The following is a 22,610-nucleotide window of genomic DNA, read 5'->3' on the forward strand; positions in this document are numbered from 1 at the left end:
TGGGGTGGACTGTGGAGGAAAAATATGAATGGGTTCTCATTGAATATGCAAAATCCTCAATATTGTGGCGTTATTGATATAAAATATCGATATAATAAGACATACAGTCACTTACTACTATAACATAAGAAATATTATCGCAAAAAAAAAAAAAACAATAGTAAGGGTAAATAAGAATAGATTTAACTTTTTTTTTAATCATTTGATATAAATAGTACGCTATTCTCTATGTTGTCTGGTGCAACTGTGCAGCAAAGGATGTCAGAAATGAGGAACCAGAACAGGGATCACATCCGAAGAGAAATTGGGCCACCCTTGTAGAAGTTAAAAATCAATATCCGGCCCAGAAGATGTTAGCCTTATCCAAAACTACAGGGAATAACGGATTGGAAGCTCAAGAGCAGAAACACGACCCAGCGATATTCCGTCGTGGCCGGAGGAGGGAAATGAAGGCCAGCGGCGGATTGCCTTTCGGAGGTCCACGCGCCGCCGCAATTGGACCTATACTCGTTGATCGCTGCAGGCCCACATATCGGTGCTACACCTCTTCCTCTCCCGGTACAGTTACAGAAAACCAAAACAAAAAAAGAAAGGCTTTGGTTAATACACAGTTCGTAGTTGTAGTGCTATGATTAAGCAGCTTAAATAGTTTTTTATTTGCTTTCTACTGCAGACCATGTTTCATTTATTAAAGAAGTAGCAACCACTCAACCTCCACAGCATTTGAGTAATCTACTCAGAATGCTTAAGGTTAGAGGTAAGGTAATATTTTCATCAGACACTTTTTTCATGCTTAAATGGGGCCATCAGGATAAAATTTTGGCTTGTGAATCATAGTTTTTGGTAATCCGTGATTTAATGGATTGCGGATACTTTTCACTAAGAAATTTTCAGGCTGATGTATTGACTGGTAGCAGGCGATTCAATAATCTCTCCGGGAGCCAAGCGAGGGTTGATTCCTCTTGCTATACCTCTGTCTGAAAACACCTCAGGTGTGAATAAGGCTTGTGTTTGAGTTAAAAAGAAAAAAATAAACCAAATATATTGATTTGAGACCAATGTTCTATCTTTACACGTTGCTGCTTGTGTATAGGTTCTGTAACTGCTTTGCTGCGATGGCCTACTGCCCCGACTGGGTAAAGTAACTCTAATCTTCTTTGCTGAGATGTTCTTCTTAGATTACTTGATCTCAATTTGTAGCATCCTTAGGATGGAGATGCCTGTGATACAAGTACAGAAGTATGGGGTATGGCTTCTAGCCAAGAATGTAAGTCTGAGATGTTACACATCCTCAATTGGGGACAGTATGTTGCTTTACATGTTATTGTCGTATTCATTAGCTTTAGGTCTTCAAGATTGCATTATTGTGCTTCCCTTCATTTGCTTTGTTATCTGTCCAAATACAGGTGGATCAATACATTCACAGACTCTTGGCAGAAGAAGACATTAAAGGTCCCCAAGAAAGGAATGATGAGTTATTTCATGTCTCTGTTGGTGCTGAAGAGAAACTCTACCAGAAGGGTGACTTTGCTGCATCTGGGCTTTCGAGTGTGGATACATATCTTATCAAGAAGGTAGCACCAGGCATCTGTCATGCTACAAGAATGGTAGACTTGACAAAGGGTGCTAACTGGATATTCTTTTCCAGGTTGGCTTGTTTCCAGACATTTTAGAACGCAAAATCAAGCATCATTTCCAGAAGGGGGACCATGTAAGAAAATCGTTTTTGCTGCTCAGTCTCACTGCATGTTTCTTTGACATACTTGCTGATGTGAATATGATGGTGGAAGGTTTCAGCATTGGTGACTGGGGAATTCTATACCAAAAGGGAGCATTTTCCAGGATTTGGACGGCCCTTTGTTGTCAATTCTGAAGTGCTGTTGAAGTCTGTATATTTCTTTCATGCCTTGCTTCTTTCAGCGCATTATTCTTTCTGTGTAAGGGACTTGCATTCATATCGCAGGGTTGGACGGAACCTAGAAGCTAAAGATTCTGCAAGGGTGGCTTTGAAATCACCATGGTGGACTCTAGGCTGCAACTACCATGTAAGTATCAGTTATACTTGTATCTTAATATTTGACTATTCTATCTTCTATATGGCATATACTGCTGATATGTTTTGACATTTGATTGAAACTCTACGAGCATGTTTGCCTACTTTCACCCTATTCAGGAAGTTGCGAGCATTGCCCAGTGGGATGATGAACAAATTGAGTACATTAAAGAGAGAGTGACCAAAGAGGGAAGACAAGAAGATATAAAAAGGGGAAAGGAACCCGCTCAGGTAAAACCTGAAACGGTTCTAGATCCGTATTGTGTTGTTTTAGTTCACATATCTCTTTCACCTTTTGGCAGCGTGTGCTTCAGTGTGTGTATACACCTTCCGTCGTTTACAGGTTGCTCTGGATGAAGCAGCTTTCTTGTTGGATTTGGCTTCTGTGGAAGGCACCTGGGATGACAATTTGGAGCGGATTGCTGAATGTTATCAGGAAGCTGGGCTCCATGAAATTGCCAAATTTGTGCTATACAGAAATTGAACTGAAGTTGATTTTGGCATATGCATATCTTGCTTTCATGTACATTTCCAATTTTGTAATCTGCCGTCGCCTACAATTCCGGAATTACATCCGAAGATGATATTTTGGATTTATGCTATGACGTTGATTATAACATTCAATTGAATTCAAGACCAAGTTTCTGTGTCTTCCCAAGTCAACTGCACAAGCAGGCCTTTTGCTCTGAGTTCTGCAAAAGTCCTAAAACCACTTATAGAGAGCAAACTCTCTCTTTCTCCGATGACCAACTTAAGATTTGAATACTCTCTTCGGTGAATGCTCTATCCTTGCAAGTTCTTGTGTTGAACATAGATGATCTGAATTATTCCTCCTCTCAAAATTGCTGTATTCTTGGTAAAATAAAAAAATATAATTCTAATTCAATTGAAATGTATTCTTTTGAATTTATATACAACAGAAGTAACAAAGATACACCCACCATCTCTCTCACACACAGATATGCAAGGCAAAAATCACACTGTAGTATTCTAGCCAAAAAAATTAAACCAATTTTCACTGTTACTGGATTCCGCCCCTTCAGTTTCAGCATTAGTCCAGCTTATGAAACTATTTTCTTGCAACTGCCGTTTCTCCCTCTCCTTAACAGCTTCTTTAGCAATCCTCCACTTCCCCTTTTCTTACTGGGAACAATAGCCAAAGAACCAATCTCAGCTTCATTATTTGAATAATTAACACCATTTGAACTTGCCACTTTCTCTGGAGGTTCTATTGTCCAATTCGGGCCAAAGACAGAATAGCTATTACCCTCTAGAATAATTTCCTTGGTTTTAGGAGACTTGAGATCCTCGGTCTCATATTTGTCTTCAGCTAGCATTTTATCTAGGAGAGATGACCGCTGGCGAGTATTCTTCTTAGGAGTTGTCATGGTCGCAACAACAGGATTAGAAGGGCTAGAGACGACCTTATCAAAAAGGGCAGCCTCCATGGGTGAAGCCAATGCCTTTAACTGCTTCCCCAAGTTTAAGATAGTTTCTTGGCATTCCGCCAGCTTTTCTGAAGCTGCTACAATCTCCCAATCCTACAAATTCAAAGCAACAAAGGAAATTCATGAATCACGATATTTTCCAGTTTATTACTAGGAGAGAAATGACTGAGTAAAGATTATGCCACCATCTATGAATTACGGAAAGATCTCAAAACAGTTCAACAAGCTAACTTAATCTTACTCCTATTTACTGCTGTTGCGTTGGACAGAATAAGAGCTCTCATAATGTTTACGAGGTTGCCAAGCTCAACCTAATTATGAGAAGGAAAACCAGAAAGAGAACTAAACATAGAAATCTGTTATTCTCAATGAGATTGCTGCAAGAACACTTATAATTTATTTTTCTTTTTGAAATTCTAGTAACTCTGGACATGCTTTTGATTTTCATCTTTTCTGCTTCTATAATACTGCTCCAAGAAGTTACAGGGTCTCACCATTTTGACTACAGTTATCCGAAAAGATGACATCAAAAGACTCCTTAAAACTTACACACACACACACACACACACTTGATGACCTTTCCAACTTGTTAACTTGCAATAACTTATCTATCAGTGCAGAAGTCCTAAATACTTTCAGAGAAAGCTCATGTAAGTTAAGATAATTACAAGACACAATCATCATTTCTGAGGGTAGGAACTTACAGTTCGAAGTTCTCTTCCATGGTTGGCAATACCATCAACAGTTCCCTTTTCAACCATGCTGCAAATTGCACATTTCACAACTCTGAGAGGCCCTACAAGTAATAATTTCTCACATTAAAGGAAAAAAAATGTTGTACCTTTCCATGGGAAGCTCTTGATCGTCATATGTCCCATTCAATTTTTGACAAGAACTTTTTTGGTTTGGCAGCTCCTTCTCTGTATACATGAGGTTTTCGCAAGCTTCCTTCAATTCATTTTTGGTCTCCATGAGCTGTCTCTCAAGCGCTTCCTTTACCTGCTTATGCTTTTGGTTTTGATGACTTGTTTTTTCCTTCATGGGCTTAGGAGATTCTACCTCCACCTGCAAAGTCTTGCTTGTTTTATTTGATTCCTGAAGTTGATTAATCAGGGATTCATTCTTAATAGCCTCTAATTGGAGTCTCCCTTCGAAATCATTCTCTGCTGATTCTTTATTCGGCAATTCATCTTTCAACCTTCTAAATTCTTTTCTAAAATTAGGCAGAACTTCTTCAACTTGAAAATGACTGTGCTCATCGTTTGAAGCAGAAACAAGGGGCAAGGTGCACTTCTCTCCATTTTGGATGTTCAATTTGTTGGACTCTGAGACATGATTAGTTGCTCCACTATCAGCTTCACTTTCGCTTCTTGATTCATCCCAATCAAAATAACTTCTGATTGCATCCTTCATGCTTGAAACATCTTGAAGAGAAAAGCAATGGTTCATGATCCATTCCAAAGTACATGCTAATTGTTCCGCAAATGTTTCAAGACCAGACTTTCCATTTAACAAATCACTGCAAGTCTGAACAAACTGCTTTAAAGTGGTTGAGAGTTCAGAAGCTTTCCACTGGAACACACGACCAATATAGCCTGTAGGAGTCTCTGTATCCTTAAAATGTAATAAATTGTCATAGTTTCTTGACAACACCTCTGTGTTACCATTATCCAGGGGTGGAATACTGATCCCTTCAATGAGTTCAATGATCTTATGTAACGATTTGTTTAAATTAAGCTGCACTTTCTGGCTGCTCTTTGTTGCTGTAGTATTGCAAGTTCCTTTGTCAGAAGAATCTTCCTCTAGAACATTACTAGATCTCTCAGACATGTCTTTTGTGACACATAAAGCATCATCTTGATTTGAGCTTTCCTTTTTGTCAGTGAGCTGAAAATTTGGATGACAGAATTGTGGCAAACCAGCTTTGATCTCATCAAGTATTTCATTTGGTTTTCTCTTCAACACTTGGCTTTGCTCCAAAACAATTTGTATTATGCTTTCGAACAAAATATGAGCTTTATTCGGTGATACATTTTGAGACAGGATTTGGTGGCTGGGCACTGATAGGTTAGACAGATGACATACTGGAATCATTGCACCATTAGGCTGAGTTCTCAAGGGACTCTGGGTTGCATCATTTTCCGCTAGACGATTACTAGCTCCAGGTGGATCATCTGCTGATACAACAGCTAACTTTTCCATCTCAACAAAATCATCCATCAAACTCATGTCAGAAGCTCCAACTGTTCTGCTGGATGGTGTGCCCATTTGTTTTCCACTTCTTAATTGCTCCAGCTCCAATATGAAAGCAGAAGCCGAAGATTCAGTACAGCTGGTTTTGTCATCACTGCCCATATCAGACATGGACGCCACAGAGAAAGTGTGTAGGTAACGCTTGTTCTTCTCTGGTTCTGCTGTCTCGTGTCCTTCAAGCTGTTCCGGTGATTCAAGTTCACTCAATCTTTTGTTAAGGGCTTCTTTCAGAGTCCTATTTTCTTCTTCCATAAAACACAATTGCTCAGTCAAGAAACTGATCCTTTGCCTGAGGGTATCAGAAGCCATATCTGCCGAAATATCCATTGGACTGACTGGAGAAGGGTTGGACTTTCTTCTCCTTGTTTCAGCTTGATTCCTGCCCAACATTTCCACTTCATTCTTCATTTTTGCCAAGGCAGCAGGGCCTGGCAACCTCTTACGGACAAGGATGCGTAGGCTTTGGCATTCTGATTCCAACTTTGCAATTTTCTTCACACTTTCAAGATGTTGCTTGTGTGCAACCTCAGCAGTTCGGCGATTAAATTCTCTCTCCTCATTTCGAATCTCAAGTTCCTTCTCAAGCACACGAACCTCATATTTCAGAGAAACATTTTCTTTTTCTGTGGATTCTAGTCTGGTCACGAGGGAACTAAAGTCTACCTCCATCTGTGTTGTATGTTTATGTAATTCTTCAATCACTTTTTCCTTAGCCAAGAGTGCCTTGCTGAGCTGACCATTTTCACCATCCACTTTGGCAAGTCTTTTATTGGCCTCCACTAACTTTTGATCCAGTACAAATCTTGTACTTTCGAATTCTTTTGATGTTTTCATAACAGCATCATGAATTCTTTTCTCCTGCTCTTCTCGAACAAAACGTAACTGCAGCATACATTCCTTCAGAGCTGCATCCAGATGAAGTAACCTTTCTTCAGAAACTGATCTTTGCTGTAAAGCTTTCTCAAGTTCTTGCTTCAAAGATAATGCTTCTGTCTCTGTCTTCTCCCAGCCTAAATGACTCTTTTATCAGTGAGCTAGAAAAATTGCAGTGAAGTATACAATACCCAGACTTGTATGACTGAAGAATGTACACAGTTGGAAATCCAATGGCTATTATGAGTGAGCTCACCTGCAATGGCCTCCTGAGCAATTTTTGCCTGTTGCTTTGCAAAATCATCTTTGTTGTTGCACTCAGAGATGGCAGAAGAAAGCTTGTGATTCAAAATTTTCAGATCTAGTTCAAGTTGTGCTTTGTCACTCAAAAGTGTCTGCATAAGCAAAAACTACGTGATCAGCAAACAGTTTCTTCTTAAAAGAATAGCTACAGTCCAGGCCCCCAACCATTCTCTTCTGGAAAGGCATTAGATAGGAAAGGTGGGATAGTCCGCTAAAATGACTTCATAGTTCAGATGCAACACTTATGATCAGCAACTGATTGAGCATGGGTAACTAATTGAATAAGGCAAGTGGATACTTGCAAAATACTGTAGCATCCAGGCCAAGTTCTATCTACGAATTTTCCGGTTTGACATTTTCTCCTGGATTTAATCTACATTATGCAAGTTAGTTAGTCAAATATTATCACATGATCCCCCTAAAATCTTGCTGAACTACCTGAACTCCCATGAGACAGAGCTTCTTCTTTTTTTTTTTTTCTTTTCCAGCCTAATATTATTGACGACTACTACTATGAATAAAGCCTTGACTTTTCAGGCAAATCTTGATAGAACATAAAAGAGGATAAGTTTTGCAAAAAGTATAATCGTTTCTCTCCAACTGTCCCAAGTACAAAATTAGATCTTTTGGTCAAACATATGCATTTTGTTAAGCATCTCGAGGTCGAATATAAGCATTTTGGTAAGCTGCTTGTCCGTCTAGGAGACTAATGGCGGATACTTTTATCAACCATGAATTATTAGGGATGCTATAAAAAATAATTGAACAGTAAGTCTCAACCTGCTAGTCACCTCTGGCATGTATGTATAAGAGGGGTAGCTACATCCTAAGGTCATGAAATCAATGTTTTTCTACGAAAAACTTAGAAACTTCATAGGGCTCTAAAGATCCAGCTCCCATTGCACCCCAGAGAAAAAGGAAATTGTGCCTGGTATTGTTCTTAATCAGCAAATTGAAAGTTAGCATACAAAGAATTCCACCAAAGATTACAGTCACAAGCTTCTTTATAGGCTAAGGAGGGTTCTTTCCATATCTGCCAATGCTTTGTCTAGCACTTACGTATTTTAATACTGCATAAATATAATGATCAGAATGGCTTATGTGTTTGTTCAATATCATTTGGATATACTGATATAGGTGATAGACAATGACATGAGATAGAAGCAAACTAATCGAAGAAATCATGACACATTTACCTCCTCTTCACCTCTGCTCAAAGAAAGGTTTGTCTTGTCATCAGAAATTATGGTCTTCTCAGTAGATCTTCTCTTCCAAAGCCATGATTTATGATCCATAGTACTTGATAAAGCGTTCAGCACTGCTATGGCATAAGAAAATGTATCAAATTCTGCCCAAAATGGAGCCTACAACCTCCATGGTCCAGCATTACACAATCAGTTCAAGTTTCAGCTTGTTAAATAATTACCTTTCCCAGCATAATGAAAGGGCTGAGTACTTGAGTTGAGTTAACTTCCTGGACTATATAGACCTGGAATAAAAATCTCTAATCTGCACGAGCAGTAAAACATTATAAAGCGGGCGACTGAGAAAATACAATCCACATATAGTCCTTAAGAACGTTAAATTTAAAGGTCTACAGATATAAGCAAACGAATAAATAAAATGTTGCTCCTTCTATCAGAATTGAAGGACATAAAATAAAAGGCCGTAGTCACAAATTATTGAAGGTCTTCTAGTAACTTTTACTCGTATCTAAAAGAGGGTAATTACTAGAATTCAATCTTATTTAGATGCTAGCAGCTTCATGTTGTTCTGACCAGAAACAGTTTTCCAACATTATTTTCTCTCAAGTATAAGCATACGAACCATTCCAGAAAGCGTAATTTCCGCGCGGATGCAAAAATGTAAGAACAATTAAAACTCAACAAAGCGCATTTCATTATTTAAAGCAAGTCAGAATATCAAACCCCACCACCCCCCCCCCACCAAAATTATAGCACACATGCATCACCCAGCGAAGCATCACCTTCGCGAAATAAAATGTTGCAGAAGCAGTTTTCGTCCAGACTAATTAAGCACACGTCAAGAAGATATAAACTAAACAAGTACCTGAAAACATGACGCCAACAACAAAAAAAAAAAAAAACGTAGTAGTTGAAAATAACAAGACGCAGATCAAATCAAGCTAAGATTAGAAGAAAAAGGAAAGGTAATGCCCGAGGCAAAAGACAAAAGTTCCTATTTTTATGAATTTAAGGAACAAAAAATAAGTGAGAAGCTGCCTATTTCATCAAGCACCATAGATAGACAATGTAGATACTCACGATTCGTAGCAATGCGATCATCTTAACCAACAACAGTTTCGGAAGAGGAAAGCATTCGCGAAGATTGTCAACCAAACTGAAGAAAGTAAAGTAAGTACAAGTGGTTGAGACTTGAGAGAAAGGGAGCAATGGAGTAAATAAATGCACACTTCACTACTTTATGTAGAGAGAGAGAGAGAGAGAGAGTACAAGTAAAGCTTGGCGTTTATTGGTGGCGGTGAGAGGGACAGTCCAGTCCTCTTTAGCTTAGGATTGAACCGGAAATGATGCGGGTCGGTCCGAGGTACCTGGATGAAGGGTCCATTTTTATTTTATTCTATTTTTAGCCAACCAACAGTTGTTATTGTCCTCGACGAAAGAGTTGTAATTTGACCCTTCAAACGACAAAATGCCTCCATACTAGGCTCCAATTTAGGTAAGTAGAGTACACAACAAAAATAGCCCATTTATCCTACCCGATTGAATTATAATAAGAAAAGAGTAGAGAAAGAAAACCATTTAAACTGAAAAAGGGTGTAGTACATGTATATTGTCTATATATTGGAGAAAGGACTTGTATTAACTATCAAAATAAACGACAGGTCTGCTTTAAACAAAAAAAAAAAAAAATTTGGCCCAGAGATGAGATTAGCCTTTCCACTTTTCAGGGGTGAAGTGGGATATTTGGCTACGTTGGGGCGCCAAAAACGAAATTAACCCAAAGAAGAAGGGCTGTTTTCCGAGGGTTGCTTTGGTCTAACGGACACCGAGAGGGGGAGTCCATGTCCTTGTCAATTCTGACATGATTCATGTGTACTGTATCTGTCCTGATCAAACCACCAAACTAGTATTTGAGTAATTCATAAAAAGAGAATACTTTCTCACGTGTAATTATTTAATCAGATGCTACTAGTTCTAGAGCCACCTTTTCTTTTCTTTTCTTTTTTTCTCGCAACGGGCACATGTCTAACCTACTCCTATTCCTAGGGGACAGGGAAGGGGAATCTAGTCAATCTACTCTATGAGAAGACTCAATTGAGTCGGGAGAACCTGACGGGGACTGAATCACCATCAAACCAGACAAGTGCACGTACGGATTTAGAATAAACCTCATATTGAAACACCTTGATAGGAGGCAAGGTTTGAATCCTTGAACTCTGGAGCAATCTTTAACTACTAGTATTCTTTGTCAAAATTTATTTGCCTTGCATCATCAAACATTTTTTAATTAACTTTTTATTTCATATGTATCATATTAAAAAAAATATTATTATTTTTTAAAAATTATTTCAAATAATTTACTATTCAAACACACTCATTATCCCACGCCTCAAGGATTTGGGGCAGAGAAGATTGTCAAATCAGTCGTTCTTAAACAAAATGTAACTTTATCGAATAATTTGTAATTCTACTTGAATTACTTATAAAATTTCACAACAAACATGCAATGATTATATAGAAAATTCACATTAACAGTAACAGAATATCGTACCTTTTACTATAAATATGTACGAGTAGTTAGAAGGAATTACAATTTGTACAGAGGGAGTTATACTGCTCTGGGACATCAACCGGACAACCGTCCTGCCAAGTCCAAGTTTTTAGTTTTGTAACAAAAAAGAGAGCATTAAGTTGGTGAAAATATCCTGTGTCGGTACTGTCACGGTTACCGAAAGATTTTAGATAAAATAATAGAGCACCTATTCTTAGAGAAGTGGCGGTTATGCAAATATCTGCATATGCGCGTACTTTTATTGCAAACTGCTTTATGTATTCTGAGCTAAATACTTGTAAACCAGTCTCGTTTTGATTGGTTAAGCTGTATAGACTCATTCTCTTTTTTTTTTTTGAACCCAATAATGTAGTAAATTGTAGTCTAATTCTTTGATAGATACATAAAGTCGTAAATTATATTTTTCCAAAAAAAAAAGAGTCATAAATTACGTACAACTCACACATGGAAGGTGGGCAATACTTATGGTTAAAACATTGCAGCATACATGTCAGTGTATATAATATTTACTCTTAAACTAAAGCTTATAGTGTTTCTTCTTTTTTTCCTTTAATTCATAATTTTTGTTACCCAATCAATCGTAGCTTCTCCTAATTAATTAAAAAAAATAGAATATGGCTTTAGTCATCTAGAAGTGCAATGCGTACACTTGATAAAGACAAAAAAACAAAGTGCTCACATTACCAAATAAAATAAGTAAATTGTCTAGTCGGCCACTAAATTATTACTTTTGTACACTTTTCACCCTTAAACTATATTACTCTATATTGTTTATCCTATTAAACAAGTCAATACGTAAGTTTTTAGAGTTTTTTTACCAATTTTTGCTATTCGAACTAATTGAGTGGAGGGACAAACCTTCGCGGGAGAAGTATGGGTGGAATGGTATATGAGAACAGATATAAGTGAAGGGTTATGGATTCAAGACCTCCTATTTGCTATTTAAAGAAATTATATATATATAAATATAAAAGAATGGAGGGACAAACCTTTAAAAAAAAGACAGAGAAAGGACAGACTAGCTATTGCCTCTTCTTCCTCTCTCCCTCCATTCACTTAGCTCAAATAGCAAAAATTAACAGAAAGGCCAAAAACTTACATATTAATTTGTTTATGGATTTAAATGATGCATGATATAGTTTAAGGGTTAAAAACGTATAAAATAATAGTTTGGGGATCGTTGGGCAATTTACTCCATAAAAAAATGAACCTTTTTCTTTAATTGTTTTTTTTAAAGGATTGTTGGGGTTTCTTTAAAAGCATTTTTTTCCCAGCACATGTGTTACATCAAGTAACGTTACATCCGATTTCATGATAGCTTCAACAAACTTGGATGAGTCTGGCGATTGAAATGCTAGGGCCTACTGATGTGAAATTCCGCAATACATATCCATGGTTTGAGAGTCTTTTTTTTTTTTTTTTTTGTTTGAGCAATGGTTTGAAAACTTAAAACAGGCTGTGCAGCTGAGCTTTTAATTATCATCATTAGGCCTCAAGGTTTAGGTCCAAGTAAAAGGTTTGCCATCAATTCGACTTTGCTGTTGGTGGTTTGACAATTGATTGCCTTTTCGACAGATGCTTACAACCTTAATCCATTGTCAATGTTTGTTCGCTTCGTTCGTTCTGCTTTTGGAGTCTTCCTTAACCTTTTTTATCAATCGCAATGGTAATTGACTTTGCAGACGGCCGGGGCCCCTTTTTCTTCGCTTCTTTTGGTGACTCGAAACTTTATGTGACAATCTTTTCGCATGCTTCTGTTCCACTCTTCCGCGATCCAACGTACCATTTAGGCATCTCTCTTTGTAGAATTTTCTACTTAAGGATTGTTCTACCACCTTAGTTGATTATCAAATAAGAACCACCTCTGTATATAAGTAGTCCAGTCGATATTTGTCGAATATTGGTACAAAAATTTATATACGTAATCAATGATGCAGTTTATTGATGTTGTTCGTATACGCTGCTCGACTTTAAAAATAAAAATAAAAATTAAGAACCACATTATTAGCAAAATTCAGAACCGATGTTGTAAAGTAACTTTTATTCTCTCGTCTGACTGATTCCTTTCGACATTTTGTGAGGTAAATGATGGAAAAAAAACGTTGCGCGGTAATTTTCACTGTCACAGGCGAAAAGAACTCAATGCTTAGCCAACAAAGACCTTGCTGGCAGGGCGGTTGAGTGGCTGGCTGTCTCTCTTGGATCAACTACTGGGGTTAAAAATTTTACTGCAATTCCGGTGAGTTTAGCAAGGAAACAGTAGTATCTTTTATTTTCTTTTTTTTTTATCAGCAACGATAATAGTTTGTATAATTTATTCTAGATTAATCTAAGAGGAGAAAGTCACAAATAGTGACTGGTGGGATGCAATAATTGAACCCATTACCCTTTCCCCCGTCCAAAAAAAAAAAAAAAAGTTAGACGGTGAATTAGTGTGTAATTAAATTAGTAGTTGTTGTAGTGTCAGTTCAAAATGACTCAATGAGCATCATAAAATATCTAGAGAATGTAAGGGTTTTTTGGCCCAGAAGACAGGCCAGTGTCTTGCAAAATTGGAGGACCGCTACAAGAGAGGAAAGCAAACTAAAATGGATAAATCACATGAAAGCGCTGCAGCCACCGTTTAGTTTTGGGAAAACGACAGTCTAACCATTCCAAACTGCTCTAAGTTACCATACTTTTTATTTTCAATGAAATCCTACTCTAAACATGATTTTCCAATTCAAGTACGAATATTAATCAGAAATCAAGAAACCTGAATAGAGAACCTACCGAGGCATACAATAGACAAATTTGTTGCAGATAGTTGGGGAATGTGTTACCTAGTACCCATCATCAACCACCTCCCATTACTCTAGTCATTTGTTTCATTCATTATTCTTACGTTCTCAATTATACTTAACATGTCTTTCCATATACAAAGTATGAGCATTGCCTTTCCTTTGGTGTTTAAATTTTTTTTGTCATTATTTGTTATTTCAGTTTTACATCCAAATAAGTAAAAATTTATAGTGCATAAAATCACCACAAACAAACTAATAGTACTTATCCAATTTCAACAACTTCTTGTAACTTCTTTTATTCTAACTTCTAATAACCTCCTTTCAAAAAAAAATTCCAATAACTTGCCTCTCTCTCTCTCTTTGCAAATTAAACTCTGTATTAATAACTTCTATATTTACCGAAAAAAAAAATCCTACCATTTTATTGTGAAAAAGAAACTCTGTTTTCAATTTGCTCACCCCTAAAGTGTGCCTCGTCTGCTAGTACATAATTAATTCACTATTAGTAGACGGGCTGGACTTCGAGGGGCAAAACCTAGATTTTTGCTTAACTCAGCCCAACCTTATTTACTAATCGGGCTTGTTGAACAGGCCCATTTGCAGCTCCCTTAAGAAATTTAATATACAGTACTATTTAGATATATTTAGATTCACGCATCCTTTGAATATACACTATATTTTTCTTTCTCCTTTTTCCCCTTTTTTAAGTTCAAGGAAGATTTTAAATTGTGTATAAGGCAAGGAGAAAAGGAAAAGGAGAAGCGTTTAAAAGTCCAATTTATAGTCATATAATAATATGTTCTTATCGATGGACTTGGGTTATGGGAGACTCTTGCAAAAGTATACGCAATAGGTTAATTTACTAAAATTTTAAAACTGTGTGCCAAGTTTTTTTTATTATATTAGGGCATGTAAATAGCATAAAAAAAAATCTTTTTGGGGTTAAATTACTTTTTTGATGACCACTTCAATTTTCGCTAAACGAATTGGGCCAAAGAATTAGCGAAAGCCCAAAGTAACTTGTTAGTCGTGTACAGGACTTAGAGGTGATGATGTCCTGAAAACGAGAAGACAGCCGTCGCGCCATTCTGGCATCAAAGATAAACGGCACCGGACGACTGTTTCGGAAACACAAAATTCGCCCTCTCCAATCTCCATTTTCTGCTCCGCCCTAAATTTTAAAAGCTTCCAGAAGCAATATTTGGGAAAATTGCATCATAAACGCGCCAATTTTTTTTTAGTTAAGAAAGTATGGTTAAAACAAAGCACCAAACATCTAAACCAACCGCCAAATCTGCCCACGTAAGTGAAAAGTCCCCCGGTATTTCGTATAACCAGTCTAATTTGAACCTTGATTGAAATGCTCTGATTAAAACCCTAATGCTCTTTAGTTTTCTAATTCCATATTTTTTTTTTGTTTTTTCTCCTAATTTGTGGGAACAGATAAAAAAGGCTGGAAAGCAAGCTGATATATCTGAATTTAAGCAGCAGCTGGATGCTTTGGGCCTAAAAATAATTCAAGTCACTGCAGATGGTAATTGTTTCTTCAGGTGTGCGATAATTTGATAATCTTCTTGGTATTCTATTTTTTCCCCTTGTCAGTATTCATTTATTGGTAATTGTAATTGTGGTAACTTGAGAAAGTAGTTGCTGTTTGGGCAGAGCATTAGCGGATCAATTGGAAGGCAATGAGGAAGAGCATGAGAAATATCGGAATATGGTAGTCCGTTTTATAATGGTATAGTATTTTACCGATGCTTTTAATTTCTTAATATGCATCGCTTAAAGAAACAAAATTAATACTTGAGCGTTGAGTTAGGGCTTGAAAAATTGCTGGACCTGTTGCTCGATTGCTTGTTTAGTCTTGTCTTGCTTTTAAAATTGGACTGAGAACATTATGCTTTGACTGCTTTTTTAAACGGTATCTAAATGTTTCTCATCCTAATCAAGTAGGTCATTTGGAGAAATTACACTAAAGAATTGTTCCATTTATGGTTACTTAGGATACACAATTTATGTTTTTGTCATATATTTCGTTCTCAACAGCTCAAACTCAGCTGGTTATATTTTTTATAAGCTAGTAGTTGTATTAGGCGTTCTCAATTGCTTTGAAATTTTCCTTTAAATGATTTTAAGCTGAGACTAACTGAATCTTACGTCGATAAGGATGTCAATATAATTTTTTTCAATTTGTGAGACTCTTTGTTTTTATAATGATGTCAAATATCACACTTATTTTGTGTATGTTTTGTAGATTTGGGTTGTTAGTTAGGTAGCATTCTGTTTATTTGATGTTTGAGTAAACCTGCTTTCATGTTCTTTGGGCATCTTTATTGTAGGCTTTTCTTGCTCTGCCTGGTCCACTGTTACATTCCATAGGCTCTGAACCTAGAAGTTATTGTACCTAACTGACTAGTGGAGCTATATTTAACAGAAAAATCGAGAAATGTTCGAGCCTTTTATTGAGGATGAGGTACCATTTGATGAATATTGTCAGTCAATGGAAAAGGATGGGACTTGGGCAGGACATATGGAATTGCAAGCTGCTTCGCTTGTCACTCATTGTAATATATGCATTCACCGAGTAAACTCTCTTCTTCTTCCACAGATTGTTAAAGTTTTTCCATGACCACAGGCAATGAAAAAAGTTTACCTACCTTCACTTGATCTGCATTTGAGTGGTGCCTTGGGTCAAAGTTGTCACAAGTTATTTCCTAGTACTTTATGAGCAGACTTCTGATTAACCTTCATGTGTTTTGCAGCATATTTCTCCTCGCTGGTACATACAGAATTTTGACAATTGTGAAGCCAAAATGATCCATCTGTAAGCACATGCATGATTTTCAGATGCTACCTTTGCCCAATCTATGCAGGACCTTCAAGACATTGTTAGCAAAAGTATTTCTTCGTTTTTTTTTTTTTTTGGTGAGGACTCAAAGGTACTGCTTGTCAATGTTTCTTGAATTGGGGAATAAATTTATAGACAAGCCAATCTCTATTATCAATGCAAACCTGCAATGTAGAGTGCCTGGGGTTGGAATTGGTTTTGTTGGGTTTTTATGCAAAAAGTATTTTGTTGGTTATATATTCTTCACTTTTCGAAATAGTCTATATCCAGTGCTGAATATACTTGGATTGCGAGGATGTGCTTTTCTTTACTTTCTGGTTGCACGCATGATTGTTGTTCAAGTCTAGATTAGTATCTACTCAATAAGTTTTATTCAAAGATTAATATATTTATTACTATGCCAAAAAAATAATGATTAATACTGACTTGAGTTCCATCCAAAAAAAAAAAAAAATCTTTTGCCGCCGGACAGTTAATTTTAACATATTAAATTCAATCATGCCAGAAGCAAGTGGCAGGTGACATGCATGACAAGTTAATGATAATTAGATGGATTCATAAAGCGCCACAATCAACAAGTCTTACCAGAGCAAAAATGTAAGGAGAGAAGAAGTAACTCCTTCGTTACTTAATCACATTATCTGTTATAAATTGGTTGGATGAAAGTTGTTTCTGACATTAATCTGTTTAATTTCTTTGTTGGGGCTTTTACATTCTGGTAGAAGAAATTAAGGTCTCTAACTTTTGTGTTTCCTTGCCTTTCTTTCACATCCTGATCTCCATTTGGCTGGCAGCAGTGTGTAATCCCAACTCTGACCTTGAAGATTCCAAAAAGCCACTAGTTAGGATTGTTTTCGTTTTAATTGTTCCATTAGGCATATCTTCATTTACTTATTCCATGAGATAACAGAAAACATGCTTTATCCATGTTGATTGTTGAGAGATACTTGGTATCGGCAGCATAACTTGTGTATCTGTTTGCAGTTCTTATCATGATGGAGAGCATTACAACAGTGTCAGATCAAAGGATGACACTTGTGCTGGACCAGCAAGGCCAATTGTAATCAAGGTTTCTGTCATTATCATCTTTAGTTTCATTGTTTTTCTTCTGTTATGAAAATTCATAATTTGATCCATATGACCTGGATGCCCTTTTTGCTCTGTCTCTTTGACATCTTTCCTAGAAGTCTGATAACCTCTAGTATATGAAAGGCTGATGCTGATCTTTCAGCGACATCTCATCACGCAAAAAGTGCCACCACGAAGTCAATGGGAGACATTGCTGGTAATAATGTTCAGCCAAGGTGTCTTAAAATGGTCATGACAGGAAGTGGATGTGAAGATGTTGAAAAGGTTAAAAAGGTAATAATTGGGAAGAAGTTCTACCTTGTAGCTTTGCGTACTTCATAAGCATGCATTGCCGCTCCTATCTTGCTTCTACTAATTACTTTTTAAGTTCATGGAGCTTCAGGGAAATCTTTCCCTCCTTCTAATATCAGCTAAAACCCAGGTTTTACAAGAAGTAGGTGGCGATGCTGATGCTGCAATTGAGTATCTAATAGCTCAACAAAATTCTGAAGAGAGTTTACAAGAAAATGTTCAGCTTTATATTTCAGAAAACACTGTTCATGGTAATGGCCAGTTAGTTCCTTTTTAATGTAACCCTTCTGATCATATCTTGTATCCAGCCCAGTGGGCCTCGCATTTCCGAAATCCTTTTGTTGTTCTTCTTTTATTCAGTGTCTGGTCTAAAGCTATTGCAGCCTTACTTTTAGCATTGGCTAGTATTATTGGGACAGACTTCTGTTTGGCGTATTGCATTGAAGTTTTCAATATTATTCATCCTAATTTTTACTACTGCACTGCCAAACAGTTCCTCTGTTTGTTGAATTCACTTGACCTTCCTTCCCTGCCCAAACTTACAAATACTAAAAGGGAAAAAGGAAGAAGAAAATGGATTTAGAAACTTACACAGATATCCATTTTTAACAAGTCATCTCTCTCCCTTATACTTTTTCTTTTTCAGTTGGTTTGTCTTATTAGCTAAGAACCTCCTTTTGTGCTGCACTATTACATTTTCACATGGCCAGGTGAGCATGACAGTGAAATACTTGAGCAGCATAGCATGCAAAATGAAAAAAAGACAGGAAATACACAAATGACTCAGATTGAGAATAGCTTATCGTTGGATGACAAGGTTTCATTACTTTTTGGTTATAAGAATTGGGATTCTTAATGCTCTCCCTTCTCCTTCTTATGCTATATTTGAAGGGTACATTTCTTTCCATTGATATTTTTGTAGAAAATTCCAAGAAACAAGGCATGCCCTTGTGGTTCAAAAAAGAAATACAAGTCTTGCTGTGGATCAGTTGCTGGAAAATCTTCTGCTAGATTTTCGGGGTATGCTTCCTGAATACCGCTTAATTAGTTTTTCTGGATTTTCCTACAAAATCAAAATTTTGGGTACTTAAAAGCCAAAAGCCATAAATTGGTTCGTGTTATGAGTTTGGTCAAAGTTGCTTCTTCGAGTTCTAGGATACTATGGAGTGCAATGGCTGCCATTCTTCCTTTGGAAGTAAATCATCAGGCAACTTGGCTCTAGAGGGGAATCTTGTTACAATCTAGTTTGGATGGTTTATTGCAACATTATCATTACGGAACACTTCAGCAGTCCTGCAATGTACCTATTCTGTTTCAGCTGGACTACGTGCACCATGTTCGTTCTGTTGCATGCCATCTTTCATACTTGAACTTTGACCTTTGGATGAGTATTCATCCCACAACTCTCCAAAAATTAATGGATTTATGTATGGTGGTACTATGTTTGCAGGTAAATGCGTCATATTTGAGATTGATATATATGGAATTCATTTCATAGAAGTAATCGGTATTTAAAGTTGAAATAGAAGTCAGTTTATTAGAGCAAGGCAGAAGGTTTAGTAGAAGTGGAAGTGCATATGTGAAATTTTAGTCTGCCCAGAAATACACAAGGGAAGATGCAAGGGGTCTATAAACTTAAATCAGGATGATTTGAAAACTCAGGCTTAATCTTTCGCAGGAATGCTAGACTTGTTGATTAAAGCATGTTTAGGCTAGTGAAGAATGACATTGGTTTCTTCTGTGATATTCATATACTTTAAGAACTAAAGAGAAGATTTTGAAGGACAGCCATTTCATTGTGGAGAACACAGCTGGCCATTGCTTAACTGTTGGGTATATAAAGCTTAATGGACGAAGAGTATTCATGAACTCATAAGTATAAAATTGAGCTGAGGACGTGCAACCGGGTGTAAATATATCTAAACTCAGATGTCATCCGAAACATAATTACAGTATTTCAAAATCCAAGGAAATGAGGAGTGAAATATATTCTTTCCAGGAACTCTTCTTCACCCCTCTCCATGCAGCATAAACCTGCCTTTCCTTTCCTAATGCTGATCACATATTATCTTTTCAGAAAACAATCAGTTGATGATGGCAATGATAGAAAAGACAAAAAGCAACGCAAGAAAGCACCAAAAAATGTTTTGAATCATGATCGATCTGAAGGAGGGCTGCCTGATATGGGTGCACTTTGCATATGAGCTTCTTTTTTCAGGTATTTTGCCACTGCATTATTTCTGTATGATGTAATAGTGTCCGGTAACCTGTGTTGTATAATTCAAAATATATTTTGAATCATGATCAATCTGAAGGAGGGCTACCTGATACGCGTGCACTTTGCATATGAGTTTCTTTTTCAGGTATTTTGCCACTGCACTATTTCTGTATGATTTAATAGTGTCCAGTAACCTGTGTTGAATAATTCGAAGCGTTAGAGCTAAGCATGAAAAGAGTCCGTGTGCATCCAGTTCCAAATTTTTTGGAGTGTTGATATTTCTGAATGTTATTGAAGGATGATAATTCCTGAGAGTATCATTTGTTCTATCCAAGGTATTCCAGCTGCCAGTTTATTAGATATTGCCGACCTTAAAGTTCCATACAATCATTGTAAGAACTCACATGGGAATTTGAAATTTTGTTGATTTTGGCTGGATCAGTTTCAGAGGCAGCTTGTAAAATATTGCCGTATGGCCGCGTTCTTTTAATACCTTCAGCCGTCCCTCGTTTTTAAGCCTTAAACGGTCTGCTATTGAAATAACAAATTTGCTGATTTTATTTACTTTTTCGTATCCAGGTTCATGATGCGCTAATTAATTGGAATAACTTGTAATGCTTTGGGACCTCAGGACCAGTGATAATAAAGACTGAATCTGGATCACAAGTACCTTCGCTGGACAACAACGTAAGAAAGAGATTGCTTAGCTGATAGCGAGATGTCTATAGCATTCCAGCCTTCAGAGGAAAATGAATCTATCCCGCCATTTGGCCCAAATTCTGTTTTATCCTGATCTAGCCTTCTTCCCAATGCCAATATCGCATGATTTTGCAGTTGTATTTTTTTTGTGGATTATCTCACCTGGTAGATTTCTTATATACGTGAAACGACCTTCCCTCATCGTTTCATTTTCCAGGGGTAACAGATGGTGTTGAAATCTGATGCACGGAGTTGAGGTGTACACTTCCTTTTGAGAAATTTATTAAACGCTTCTCTTTGCCCATCTAGATGGATTTTAGCAATTTAGTAGGGAAGATTACGTGTTGGTTGGTTAAATTGCTCAAAACCATCCTTATAATGAATAATGCCTTTTACATTGCCCAAATTCTTTTTCAAAAAACATTTCTTAGGAAATTATTGCGCCCATATTATTAGTTAAGGGATAGCTTTTGTAGAAATGGAAAAGGATAGGAAAAAAGAAGTCAGAACAAGGAAGACTAAAATTAAAATTCTTTTTATACGACAAAAAAAAAAAAAACTCTTGCTATTAAAATGGCAATGACAAAGGGATTCCCTAATTAAGAAAGTCTTGGAGTTAATTTCCGCTACTGGAGTCAATCGCAGAAATTTCCGCAGAAGAGAGGAGAATTGCAAATTGACAGATTTAAGAGCCAAAAGAAAGAGAGCGAAAAATGTCGGGATTGGAAGACCAAAACGTGCGCAATTCTAGAAAACCACGTTGTTGTCTGCTCTTATTTATGCGGGGTTGAATAGGTAGCTGACGTTTTCAGTCCAGTGTCGAACTCCAGGGGCAGTAGGCACAAAACATTGAAGATTCCTCCAGGCTTTGTCGCAATCATTAGACAATAAAGCATCGTCCGGTTTCCTTAACTGGAAATTCGCGGTCATCTCTGGTTGTTGAAAACTGTTAACATATTTGCAAAAGCAGCAAAGACCCAAAGAGATTAAGAAAGGTAACGAAGCAGTATACATTAATGGAAATGTTAGTGGACAAGTTGGTTTTTAGGAATGTGATAAATCATCAGAGATCTACACCTACCGGAATGTGTTTTTTTCCTTTTTTTTTTTTTTTGTGGGCTTGGGGTTTTTTTTTGGGGGGGGGGGGGGGTGGGGTTTGCCATTATGAGCATGGAGGTGGAGCAGGTGGTGGAGGCCGAGCAAAAGAAAGTCATGAAGACGGGGCGTAGTATCAATAGTTGTATATGAGAAGGCTAAAACAACCCTAAAAACTCTTGAAATAATTATATGATTTTTCTTCTCTTAAACTTCTTCAGTAGCCATTTAATCCTTGCCAAAGTGATAGATATTGGTTGAAAGATATATGTTCTAATCTTTTCTTTGACCTTTTCATTTTTTTCCTTAGAGCGTACCAGGAGAGGGAAAAAGGGTAAACCCCATAACCCAAAAAAAATTAAAAAATTAAAAAATAGAGAATAAGCAAGAGAAATGGGAATAATAAAAAGAAAAGGCCAATATATTAGGGGCATTTTTCTCAATAAAGATTCGCATTGCACTCAAAAGAAGATTGTGACAATGTATCCCAATTCAAATGGTAAGATAGTTCACCTGGAATTGCATGACAAGAGTGAGGAAGACCTTCTTGATTAAGAAAATCAGCCCTTCACTTCACGGCTAGAAAAGTGAAAGATGTAGTATTTGGTACTGTTAACTCGGTTTGTTTGGATTGCCCTTTATTTCCCAAAATATATTTGTTTACATCATCATTACAGTTTCCAATACACCTTTTTACCTTCCCAATTACCTTTTCATCTCACATACATCACATCACAAAAAGTGCTACAGTAAAAATATCTCAAATAACTTACAATCTAAACAAAGTCCTTTTTTTTGGGGGGTGCGCCTTTGTTGCCTTATTGTACGTAACAAATTTATTAGCAAAAAAGAAAAGAAAATACATGAGTGTCATTCCTTT

General features: G+C 36.9%; 3 protein-coding genes across 11 annotated transcripts; 2 read left to right on the forward strand and 1 right to left on the reverse strand.

The window, feature by feature from the left end:
* The first annotated feature begins 259 nt into the window (after positions 1-259).
* Positions 260-2,711, forward strand: LOC113752983 (protein IN CHLOROPLAST ATPASE BIOGENESIS, chloroplastic-like). Of its 2 annotated transcripts, XM_027297058.1 has the most exons (11): positions 263-558; positions 674-757; positions 918-992; positions 1,094-1,136; positions 1,210-1,267; positions 1,407-1,574; positions 1,649-1,711; positions 1,791-1,885; positions 1,964-2,045; positions 2,174-2,284; positions 2,397-2,711. In XM_027297058.1, exons 1-11 carry the CDS (start codon positions 351-353, stop codon positions 2,535-2,537), a joined length of 1,128 nt encoding a protein of 375 aa, XP_027152859.1. In that variant the 5' UTR covers positions 263-350; the 3' UTR covers positions 2,538-2,711. The 2 variants fall into 2 exon arrangements, with proteins under 2 accessions (XP_027152858.1, XP_027152859.1); XM_027297057.1 differs by having other exon boundaries at positions 260-558; positions 1,791-2,045.
* A 214-nt stretch (positions 2,712-2,925) lies between these two features.
* On the reverse strand, positions 2,926-9,305 carry LOC113751195 (filament-like plant protein 7). Its single transcript, XM_027295112.1, has 7 exons — positions 9,216-9,305; positions 8,357-8,439; positions 8,127-8,248; positions 6,884-7,022; positions 4,343-6,764; positions 4,206-4,263; positions 2,926-3,594 (listed from the first exon to the last, which is right to left on the reverse strand). Exons 3-7 carry the CDS (start codon positions 8,223-8,225, stop codon positions 3,115-3,117), a joined length of 3,198 nt encoding a protein of 1,065 aa, XP_027150913.1. The 5' UTR covers positions 8,226-8,248; positions 8,357-8,439; positions 9,216-9,305; the 3' UTR covers positions 2,926-3,114.
* Positions 9,306-14,605: 5,300 nt separating this feature from the next.
* On the forward strand, positions 14,606-20,941 carry LOC113751194 (OTU domain-containing protein 3). Of its 8 annotated transcripts, XR_003464797.1 has the most exons (13): positions 14,606-14,792; positions 14,934-15,040; positions 15,138-15,228; positions 15,925-16,074; positions 16,253-16,314; positions 17,323-17,407; positions 17,551-17,700; positions 17,849-17,969; positions 18,429-18,535; positions 18,641-18,738; positions 19,796-19,936; positions 20,034-20,081; positions 20,516-20,941. XR_003464797.1 is itself a non-coding variant. In XM_027295106.1 (12 exons), exons 1-11 carry the CDS (start codon positions 14,742-14,744, stop codon positions 19,920-19,922), a joined length of 1,149 nt encoding a protein of 382 aa, XP_027150907.1. In that variant the 5' UTR covers positions 14,606-14,741; the 3' UTR covers positions 19,923-19,936; positions 20,034-20,941. The 8 variants fall into 8 exon arrangements, 6 of the variants coding, with proteins under 6 accessions (XP_027150907.1, XP_027150908.1, XP_027150906.1 ...); XR_003464796.1 differs by having other exon boundaries at positions 19,796-20,081; XM_027295106.1 differs by having other exon boundaries at positions 20,034-20,941.
* Positions 20,942-22,610: the final 1,669 nt, after the last annotated feature.

Source organism: Coffea eugenioides, chromosome 11, assembly GCF_003713205.1.
Source record: "Coffea eugenioides isolate CCC68of chromosome 11, Ceug_1.0, whole genome shotgun sequence".
Classification (NCBI taxonomy): Eukaryota; Viridiplantae; Streptophyta; class Magnoliopsida; order Gentianales; family Rubiaceae; genus Coffea; species Coffea eugenioides.